This window comes from Asterias amurensis, chromosome 15 (genome assembly GCF_032118995.1).
Source record: "Asterias amurensis chromosome 15, ASM3211899v1".
In the NCBI taxonomy this organism is placed as follows: domain Eukaryota; kingdom Metazoa; phylum Echinodermata; class Asteroidea; order Forcipulatida; family Asteriidae; genus Asterias; species Asterias amurensis.
Genome location: NC_092662.1, coordinates 3,396,123 through 3,407,539, shown reverse-complemented (window position 1 = coordinate 3,407,539; position 11,417 = coordinate 3,396,123). Strand labels below are relative to the sequence as shown.

The 11,417-nt window shown below is 41.1% G+C and overlaps 2 protein-coding genes across 2 annotated transcripts in view; one reads left to right on the top strand and one right to left on the bottom strand.

Moving 5' to 3' along the window:
* LOC139948037 (GTPase-activating Rap/Ran-GAP domain-like protein 3) overlaps positions 1 to 11,417 on the top strand; it is a 253,394-nt gene that overhangs the window by 88,321 nt on the left and 153,656 nt on the right. The window contains exon 4 of the mRNA XM_071946029.1: positions 6,591 to 7,069. Coding sequence (XP_071802130.1) covers positions 6,840 to 7,069 — 230 coding nt within the window. The 5' untranslated portion in view covers positions 6,591 to 6,839. The remainder of the gene's footprint in view (positions 1 to 6,590; positions 7,070 to 11,417) is intronic.
* On the bottom strand, positions 103 to 4,906 carry LOC139948315 (tetratricopeptide repeat protein 22-like). Its single transcript, XM_071946428.1, has 2 exons — positions 4,841 to 4,906; positions 103 to 3,050 (listed from the first exon to the last, which is right to left on the bottom strand). Exon 2 carries the CDS (start codon positions 3,039 to 3,041, stop codon positions 636 to 638), a length of 2,406 nt encoding a protein of 801 aa, XP_071802529.1. The 5' UTR covers positions 3,042 to 3,050; positions 4,841 to 4,906; the 3' UTR covers positions 103 to 635.

Here is an 11,417-nt window from a genome sequence, read left to right as displayed (position 1 = left end):
TAATGTGCAAATGTCTTTATCGTTATCGATCGGTTACACTACACCATTTTCATTTTTGTCTTTGACAATGTAAATGTGATCAAAGTTGAAGCTGAATAAGATCATAGCATGGATTATCACTGAAAGGTGTGCTGTTAGACCTTAATAGTATGGGGTTCGTTGTCAAACTAGAACACGTGTTTGTCTGTTTCGGGTTGTCCCTTTAGAAGTACAAACTTTTGCGCACATTGTAAGGGCTTGTTGGAGGAACCCCTTGCCCATCATATCTCGCTTTGATATATATTTGGTTTGCGGTAAAACCATGTGTGTATCTACTTGCCAGGTAGAGTTTGTTCTTGGAGAACTGTCTTAGCGCGGAGTAGATTGTTCGGGTGTTCGGGTGACTTCTTAGTTCCGAAAAGAACTTCCCTTACTTCTCGCTTTGGTTTTAACTAGAAGCTCCCAATTCCGTGAGAGTCCTTTTATGTTCAGTCTCATCGCCAAACGTCAGAAAACTTTTGCGTGGCACCGCAATAGCTGCATTTTTACGGTGAGGGCACACTGCTATATGACCTGTTTTCTAGTTGGCACGAGAACTTGAATAAAGTCTATCTGCCGCCATGGCAGCGTCTCAAAAGTCACGTGATGTAGCTGTCCTATGCTGCAGTATCGTCTAGCTTTATTTGTTGCTCAATGCACTTCTGGAGTCTCTCCCAGTTCACAGCTCCAAGTGCATCAAGATGGGTGAGTGGATTAAGGAGCGCAGGGAGCTCAGTGTCCTCTCTGAGAATTGGGATCAGCAACTTCCTTTGTTCAAATGCCATCTCCATGCCGCGGTCACACCAATAATCCTTTTTGAAGTCTTTTGAAACGACTATGAGGACACAGGCACTTTTTGCTGTGCTACCTGTGTAGTTTTTAACTTTCGTTTGGCCGAGCATAAAATCACGATCTTTGATGCATCCTTTCAGACCACGCCCCTCAAGTTCCTCCAACAAGCATCGAAAAACCCACTCGGAGGCACTGTCACTGTGTATGACGAAGAAGTCATAAGTAAAGTCGCAGTTTAAAGCGTCGCCGGGTGCTGATCTGATGGGTTTATTTGAAGCATCATCGGTTGTCCATTCTTGAGATGAGGATGTTTTGTCGCTGAGTTGAATTTTGCCTGCTCTCGGAGTCGTCGTTGGTTTGTCTTCTGTTGCTTCGGATGATGTTTCGTTGTCATCGAGCTCTAACACAGACAGAGAATCAGTAGCAGATTCGTCGAGCTGAACATACGGGTTAGGGTCTTCAAAACTAGCTCCACTTGTCTCTTCTGGGACGCTTTTTGAATGGCGTACGTGGGATGGACGAGACATTGATTCTGCATCCGAGGTTGAAACCGTACGCCTTTGTTGAGTACGCCACCCCGTGTGAACAAACGATGCTTGCTGGATATCTTCAAGCTCCCTGGTGTAATCGTTGTCTTGACAAAACTTCACGAAGCTTTGCCAGTTGGATGTAAGGCTTGTGAGTGGTTCCATCGAAAACGAGGTCCATTCAAGATTCGTGAGACTAAGTTTGGCAGCCTTGTGAAGCCAGTACACCATGTCAGCAAGAAGTGGCTGGTGACTTGAAAGCGTATCGCCAATGTCATTCAAAACGTGGCCGTATTCAACAACAAGCAAATTCACGGATTCCCAAACTACATACTTATCATCTTTACATTCAATGGCCCGCTGGAAACTTCGCAATGCATGCTGGTGTTCACCTAAAGCACAAAGAGTCTGACCTCGAATTTTGTGAACAAGGGAACGTTTTTCGCCGTCTTGGCAGGCAGCAGCCCTTGCGCATGTTGTGAGGGCTTTTTGAAGGTACTTCTGTCTATCATTATGTCCCGCTTCTTGTCCCGCTTCTTCATTTTCATGGCAATCGGTTGCCATGTAGTAATAAACCTGTGCCAGTTCTTCTAAGTTGACGGGCGATGAATTAAATTCATACACTTTCTCAAAATCTTTTTGAGCGTTTTTGAGTGGGTTGTCCAGTCGGTTTGAACTGTTATGTTTCGTACTACCTATTAGTCCTAGCTGGTATTCATAATCCTGAAGGAATATTCGTCCACGAACTATATAAGCAAAAGCGTTAAACACAGTTGTGTCAAGTTCGATTGATTGGTTAACTTTCTCCAGTGCCTCCTCTTTGTGATTGATCTTGTTTAAGAAATTGGCGAATCTAGCCAATATCCTGGCATCGTTTGGCGTATGATGGAGAGCTTTCTTAAAACACTCTATTGGCTTCTGTAAATATCCCTTAAACAAATCGGGGACTTGTATGTCAAAAAGTGACTTGTCCATAAAGATCTCTCCAAGGTGTCGCCAGCTATCACTCGCCACGCTGTTGTCATCCGTTTTGTTGACGATCTGAATAAAGATGTTAACCGTTTCTTTAAGCCACATTTGAGCTTCCTTCAGTGACTTTTCCCGTTTTTTTTCACTGAAGATCTTATGACAAGCCATACCCTTACTCATCATCCAATCTTCCCTATCATCTTGAGCCAACGAGTCTCCTGCAAGTTCAAATGCTTCATCGTAAAGTTTCACCGAGGTTTGGTATCTTTCCGTCGTCACTGTTTCATTGAAAACATCAAACGAATATGCGAAGGCTTGTTCAGCACGACTACGGGCTCGACGAAGTCGGCTTTCCCCCCCTTCATTCTGGTCGTCATCAGCAAGCAACTCATAGAGCTTCTCTGTACACTGCCGGGACTCTGGAATCATGTACAAATTGTCGCAGATATATTTCCGATTTGCCAGTGCGTTTAAATTCTCGGGGTCTTCCCCGTCAGACAATATCTTGTCAAAGTACGCCAAAGATTCCTCGAACTTATCCAGCCGGAAATGAAGTAATCCAAGGAGGTTTCTGAGGGCATGCCTCCCTGGTCGATGTTTTCCAATGTCAAGGGACATTGTTTTCACTTTGATGTGATATTCGGCTTGTTTGGCATTAATTTGACATTTGTTCATTGTCAAAGGAAGAAGATAGTGGCCAAATGAAGATGCCCTGGACATGGTGGACGCAGCCATTCTATGAACCTATAAGAAAGGTTGGATGCAGTTAGGCTGGTACAAGTACTGAAAGATTCGTGAGCTCACAAACATTGTGAGAGCTCGAAATAAATTATGGTCGGAACTCGAAATCAACGAAATGATTTTAAAATGCATGAAATAAATGAATCCGTACACTCGAAACCACTTTACCTTCACGAAATCATGTTTTGCTCTCGAAATCACACTTATTGTTTTAGTTGAGACAGTTTTAGAAAGAAAAGTTTCCCTTTATAGCTCGATGTAAGCTCGAAATAGAAATATTTCTTCCACTCGAACTTCTATTGTGTACTCAAATTAATTGTGTTTTTTTCTTTTTTTTTCTTTTTTTGTATGCCAAGTCGCCATACACACAAGGCCTGAAGGCCACTTCAAGGTGTGGGCTACACTTGGTTTTTTTTAGAGGCCGTTGCCACCTACTCCTAGGGCTGAAACAGGGTTACCCCTTTTACAGTCCATACGGATGTAGGCTTGGGTATCATCGGTCTACACCTGGCCGGTAGGGCAGAAAGCACTTACCTCCTTAACTAAAAAAAATCATGGAAATTCATTTCGAGATCTTGCCATATATTCGATAAAGTAAATCAATTTAGGATGACTAAGAGTCAAATTATAAACGACAGAAATTACAAATGTTGTCGATGTTTTTACTCCTTGGGGAGTGTTTTGATATGAATCTTCAAACATTGCCCTTCCACACACATATAGGTTCCTCAATTAAAGTCATTAAAAAAATTCGGTATTTTAGAAAGCTTACCAACCATAAACAATCGAAAAACTCGTAAAACTTGCCCATCTTTATGCTTTTAGTGCAGACAGAGAAAAAATGTCTGCGGTGATTTTGTTGCTGTTTGTTGTAGGGCATCTCGTAAAAAAATGGAGTGTACCCAAACTTCGAATGATTGCGCAAAGGGGGGGGGGGGGGGTGAATATGAAATTAAGATTCCAAGGTTATGCACCTTATTGTTAGTCAGCTATAATATTTTACTCATTTGCATCCAGAGTTTGAAATAATGAATTGTTTACCCAAACATTCGGTTGGATAGTTGGTTCCCATTGGTTACCAATGTTGAACGCACTTTTTAACATTCTATATACCTACACAGAGTACAAGTAGCATTGAATGTTTTCAGGAGACGCTATTGTGTGCTACCGGGAAATCCAGGGAGCTGTTTTTAGAATTATGGCAAAATCCCAAATTCATGCACAATGAGCCCTGACATTGAATGAAGTCCAGTACTTGTATATGCTGCCATGGCTGTTTTGTCGAGGACGGGTGTCAGCCAGCACATAAAATTACTTTACAAAACGTAGACCTGCTAAAATATAGAATGATATGAAATAGCTTGGAGTCTATCCATTACTATTCTTTCTCTTGTCTGAGTGTTGTCAGTTTCGCTCTTTTTCAGAGTAAAAGTCAATTTCTGACACTCTTTTTGAGTGAAATTTGAGCAAACTTCACTCTATAATGAGTTGAAGATACCAGTCTTTCACTTTTAAAAGAGTTGTCCACCATATGGCTCTTTACAAGAGTGGCATGGCGGACAAAACGAGTATTTTTCCCACTCTTTTACAGTAAGAGAGTAAACTTGTTAGCCATGCATTTATTCTACTGAAATACTCCATCCCTGTCTCACTTTGATGACAGTTGTTTGAATGTTAACATGCAAGAGGCCTACTTAAGTAAAACAAGTAAGAAACTTTTCGACCTGCTCTCTTTCCCTTTAAAAACCACAACTTTAAATTTCACTTAATGTAAGAAAAATGGCAGTACTTACGCTGTTGTGTGGATGTAGCTCACAAAATACAGAGACCGAGGGTACTGAATGACTCAGCGGCGTTATACTGACTGGTCGGATTGGTAGCTGTGGTAAAAATGAAGCCTGTGTACGTGCGCAATGTCACTATTAACTGACTCAATAGTTGGGTTTAACATGTAATGTCACATTATCCATTATCGCTGTCGCTTGTTTTCACTACATCAATTTTTTTTCTTTGACAATGTACATGCGATCAAAGTTGCAGCTGGATAAGGATGGATGATCACACTCTGGTAGAACTTATGGGGTTCGTGTCAAACTTTCGTAACACTTGTTTGTTAGTTCGGGGTTCCCCCGGAGTTTGGGTACCTTTTGTAATACAAAACACAATGTCCACAGATTTACAAGAAACTTACAAAGTTTTGTGTCCTACAAAAAAATCCCCAAACCATTTAAAAGCGCTAGCTCAGTGCACCTTGTGAGGGCTTCTAGGGTGGGGGGGGGGGGGGGGGAGGGGTACTTCTGCCCATTATTTCCTTTCGGTTTTACCATAACAATCGGTTGCCATGTAATGATACACATATGCCAATTCTTGTAAAGTACATTGGTCAGGAGAGTGGAATGACACGGATAGTCTTTATCCAAGTCGTCATTATCTCCTACTCACAACCTAGCGTGATAACCCGGCAGAGGGCGCGCTTTTCTTCTTTAATTCGTTTCGGTTGACGAAACTACCAACTCGGATGGATAGATAGTGACTTATTCCGTAGCTGGAGTTGATCGAAACCAAAGTCTTGAAACCAAGACTACTTGTTTGGCATGTCCGTGACCTTTGTTTATTGTCAAAGGAAGAAGACAATGACCAAACGACGATACACTGATGGACATGATTGACGCACCCATTCTTTGAACCGTATTGAGGAAATATTGGATGAAGCATTTGTTTTGCAAAATAATGCCAAGAGAGGGCGCTTCAAAGGAAAGGACTTAAAAAAAAAAAAATAATAATAACAACTTCAACCGGTCGTAAAAGCTTTTGATTTTTTTTTTGCACAAAAATTTAATATTGTTAAATCCAATCACACAAAAACCATAGAGAGCAGTAAAACTTGTGTAATTAAAAAAAAAAACTTACATGAATTGTGTTATAAGAGATGTTAAATTTGCATCGGAGATAAAGAATATTAATTTTGGTTTTTACCCATACACCGATGTGTGTTAGCACCGTAGACTCAGTACTTGTGTTCAAAGTCAATGAAGAAATGTCAACAAAGCCAAAAGTATTACCAATTCATCAGACTGCTCTGTCACATTTACATTGATGGCATCTTATATTTGAAAATCTGAAATTTTAATTTTGTAATTTTGAGGACCCCTGGTAAATACACAAATGAAACGAAATATGTGAAGCTCATGTTATTGACCCCCCTGTTTTCCTGTACCATTTTGACATTTTAAGCTGGCTTGCTCACTATTATGAGCTTGGAGAATTTCGATTAAATAATGCCGTGTAAATAATTGTAAAACGCTTTTTGGGGTTGAGAATACTCGATGTTTTGCTTTCACATCATTAAAATGTACCGTTTTCGGGAAGTACCGATTGTACAGTGCTTAATACTTACCCTCTTAAAAAAAAACATTAGGCCTACTTCAAGATTGCTGGTGGAAGTTTGACATTGTCTTCTCGGCAAATTGTTGCGTGTGTTTGAATTGTCTTGGTACCGTTGCTTCTTGCCATTATCTTCTTGTTGTTTTTGTGTTTCTGCAGGTGTGAAATCGATGCTGTTGATGGAATAAAGAACTGGATCCAAACAAAACCCGCCCTGATCCTTCCCTTCACTACAAGAAAAGACTGCAAAAACTGTGATACTGAAAACCAGTATTGCCTATAGCCACATTTTTAAACTTCTTGGAAAACTTGTCATCATTATGATACTATAGCTGATGAGCATACTGAGTGTTTGTAAAGAATTCCTCGACCCCATTTCGTTTTGTACCGACCACGTACCTTTGAGCCATGGAAGCGACCAACAAGCCGCGAAGGTTGCGACTCGCTCTACCGAAGTCCAAAACGGTCGGGGACTCCCACTCGGACTCCCTGCCCAACCTGAGCGCCATGGTAGGCCCCCAGCTGAAGCAGCTCGTCAGGGACTCCATGTACTTCATGTGGCCCATGGCTAGGATAGCCGAAGACATCGATGACGAGATGTCCAAGCTGTCGGACTTTGATGATGATATGCTTGATGGGTGAGTGAATAATGTTTCATACTGGCCACGTTGTGTGTTATCACTTTTATAACATTGGAAAGGTATAAATGTGCATCATGTAATCATTCCCTCGATGTGTGTGCTATGAGCGTTTCATTGGCAGAAATATCTTGCATTCACACAGTAAAGTAAATAACATGGGATCTCAAGCTTTCCAAGTTGGTCAGTGAGCGAGAGCCCACGCCGTAGGAGACGTGGTGTGTTTAACCTGCCCCCGATTTCACCAAGCGCTGCGACGCGTCGCAAGGGCGAGTTGCGACCGGTTACACGTCGTAAGTTGCGAACTCGTCGCAGCCGCGTAGTGTCTTATAGGTCTGCGACGCATCGCAAACCCTACGATGCGTCGCAACTTGCGATGAGTTTCGTGAAATCGGGGGCAGATCGCAGTGTTGCCTGAAATGGCGCCCTCTTGTTATTGTCATCTTCGATGGCGAGTATACGAGATATAATGTGTGATAGCTAATAGAGGTCAATTGCCTTTTGCATATAATGGCAGGAGATTTGTTCCTTCGGAGATTCGGTCCCCCATTATGGCAAACTGTGTACACACTGCTTCCAGATGATGCCCCCATACTCCATTTACTACTGTTCTCACCCTAATTAAATAGCTTTGTTTTTTGGTTATTCCTTAAACAACATTGTTTGTTTTCATGAAGTATGGAAATAAATATAAGTTTAAATAAATGTATGGGTAGCACCCTCCTTTGAACCATGATACTCGCGCACGAGAAGTATGTTGCCAAATAATATTAGGTCAAAACTATTAAAGCCATGTACTTTATCTTCTTGTATTAAGAAGCGAGGCAAGTTTCGTACTTAATCTAAATGGGGGCGCATGTAATCTTGTAAGCTTTCTTGAGATGAGCACCACGAGGCATACACAATGTGCATAAACGTAAATAAATTAATTTACACGAGTTCTTGTTGATAAAAAGTAAGGCAACGAGAACGCAAGGTTTTTAACAATAATGTCTATATGCCTTGTATTACATCTCGTAAAATAACCCAGCTTCGATATATTCAAATTTTTGTTTTTACTTTTCAAGAATCGTGGCCAAGGTTCTCTTCGAACCGCCTAAACATAGTTCCTTTACGCTTCTTCTCCTTTACTGTTCTTTTTGTTCGATGAAACTAAAGCTCTTGTTTTCCATAAACGGTTGATCAGTCTACACGACATTGCTCAGATAACCATTACAACGCCCTCTGTTGGTCTGCCTCGTAAGGCGAGTTATGCAAATTTATAGTGTCAATTTGTGGACACAACCCCCATATCAGTGGAACTTGGTTGTGACGATGTTTTAGGGTTATTATAGTTGCTTTGTTTGGATTTGGTCTGAAGATGTGATTTGAAAATATGTAGTCACGTTATGTAGGGTAATCTAGGATACCATGAGTTTGCTTATGAAAGCCAATAAGCACCAACACATCCTCAGAAAACATAAACGTCTGCAAAGTTAAGTGAAATCAAAACATTGACAAAGCTCTTGCTATTTTTTTTATGTGGTCGTACTTGCAAGGCGTTATGTTGAGTCTTTACTTGGGGTGCGTTCCACTCGCGCAAACGTTGCCAACAGTTGCGCACGTTCGCCAACAATTTCAAGTGGAACGAGTTGTCCGCCGCCACCGTTGGCGAACGTTTGCAACTTTAGGCGAACATACTTCTGAGGTGTTCGCGAGTGGTTTTTAAAATGGCGGACAAGCATACGGTATTATTTCTTTGTTACAAACATAATAACATTGTATTTTCGGTGGATGATAATGCAGATTTGGAATAATAAAGTTAATGAGTTGATGTAATGATGTCAAAAAGCGGAATATTGCAGCAAAAACGAACCTACGTATGGTGCGCGCCATCTTCATTTCAGGGCGCCGCCATATTGACATCGCGTATACGCACCAATCGTTCAACTTGAACGCCAACGATAAAAAAACGTTTGCGCGAACAGTTGCGAGTCGTTTGCGCGAGTGGAACGCACCGGTCTTGATGACACTTTTTTAAGATGATTTTTGTGTGAGTGCGCCCTCCATCGTCAATGCCACGCTTGACTTCGCAACTGCTAACTGATGGTGAGGGCAGCAGAGGTTTAACCGTGTGATCATACCTTGGCACGGGTAACGGTTTGGATCTGACTAGCCTCAGAGAGATGTAGTATGTAATCAAACACGAATTATAAACATAATGCTTGTAGGTTAACACTCAGTGCAGTTGGCCCTAAGGCACATGCAGTAGAAGCTTCTAAATGCAAGCCCGTATTTTGTCCGTAGGTCGATGACGCACTTTATACAGTAAAACATCACCCGCTCTGGTGACCGTTGTCAGGCAAAGCGTGCACCGTAAATTTCTAGCAGCAAACCCCTAGCCCTTGCAGCCCTGTCCCGGTCGTACTTTACTAATACATAACGTGTACAGCACTGAGGGAGAGTCCTTTATAGGATAAGAAAACCCCCCAAAGTGAGCACCGCCGAGTTATTGATTTCTGCATGTCAATTCATCTGATCTATACTTGAACGAAGATCGCGCCACGATCTCTAGTATAGTGCCGGAAGAGAAAGAGTGAAAGGACGAAGAAACATGTTTTGAGATTTTGGAAACAATATTTTCTTCTGCTCAAAGAACTGTAAGGTCATTTGGTGCTTTTTGTAAAGGTTCCGTGAAAGTGCCTTTGTACATTTTTAGCTCCTTGTAAATTGAGTCTTTGATGGTGACTTTCTTCCAAGTACTTGTTTTGGAAAAAAAAAAACACTTTATCTTTTTCTGAGTGAAACATTTATTTGTTGGTTTAAAAAAAACAATTGTTGTGGATTGACTACTCAACGACCATTTAATTTGAAACTTAAGTTGTTTTATCCTCTCGTCTTCTATGTTTTTTATTTTAATCGCAATTTTTGGGGGGTTGGAATGGTAAAATGTCACAAACCGTAGTCTCTGTGTTTAAAGGTTATTAAACTGCATTTTTCGAGTTCGTAATGATCAATAGGTCATTAAATGAAAAATGAGACCAAAGAAGCTCAAACCATGCACATGACGTCATCTCTAAGAAGGGTCAATGGAAGGTTGCTCTTTTGCCCATCCTGCGCGCTGCGCGTTCAGATAGCTGTGCGGTTCACCTTGTTGGTTATGTTTTATCAGCTAAGGCTTACGTTTTAATTTTGGTTGTATGTACATTTCTGTATTTTTTTTTGTTTGTATTTAGCGCAATAAGCACCTTGTTGGATTTGTGCGCTTTATAAGTTTTCCTAATTATTGTTATTTTATTATGGTTTTTCTCAGTGCGAAAAGTATTCTTCGCTCTGTGAGCATAACCAACGTTAAAACGCTACCTTTAAAACACTCTGAATCACTCAACTTTAACACGACATTAAACACCCCCTCCGTGAAATAAAATGGACAAAACGAGGACCTAATAATAATCTAGCGGGCAGTCACCTCCTAGTCACACGAGCCAATAATAGTCTCACCATGCAACGGGATACGCACCTGCCCTAACTATTGACTGTAACACGATCAGAAGTTGCATTTACTGCGAGAAGAGATTGTGTGAATGGCCAAAATTGCGCAAAAGTCATCAACAATGAAGTGCCTTGATTCTCAGCTTAGACATTTCCCCTCCTTTCTGCATTGCCTTCACGCCCTTTACTTTCCACACACACACAAAGCTGTTTTTTACGAAAGATGGCCCGAGATCGAGGTTTCGATTTAGTTATTCGGATATCCCCCAAAGAATCAAATACACGGTTAGGAAAGGTCGACAAATTTAAACATTGCCACGTATACTCTGTCACATCATGATGGTAAAGGTTGTCACTGTTTGTTTTCGTGATAAACTCGATTTTTTTTTCAATGCATGTGTCATGATAATACCAAAATGGTTGATTATTCATCCAATTGTATAAAGCTACACTTTCCAAGCGCAATTGCACTCTTATTTATCTATCTCCCCAAATAATTTAAAGTTAAAGATATGCGGTGAAAGGTCGAGGAATTTAAACATTTCCATGTTGACTCTGTCATAACATGATGGTAAAGGTTACCACTGTATGTTGTTCAAATCAACTTGATGATTTCGTTTAATGCATGGGTCATGATTTTATCCCCCAAAAGTGCTTCAGCGGGGTTTTGAACGCTTAAACGACGTTCCGATACATCGGTTCATCCCTATTTTCAGACACTCCTGGTGTCTCTTCCTAAATATAACCCTTCCCTTAACCCCAACCCTTGCCCTAACCATTTTCTAGTATATACGTAAATTACGAGAGGGTTGTCGGTAGGTGTGAGAAAAGAGCAGTCACCCCTCAGCAAGTTAGCGCAACTTTCAAGTGACACATT

Coding starts and splice junctions, on each gene's coding strand:
- LOC139948315 (XM_071946428.1), bottom strand. CDS start 3,041: ATGGCTGCGTCCACCATGTCCAGGGCATCTTCATTTGGCCACTATCTT.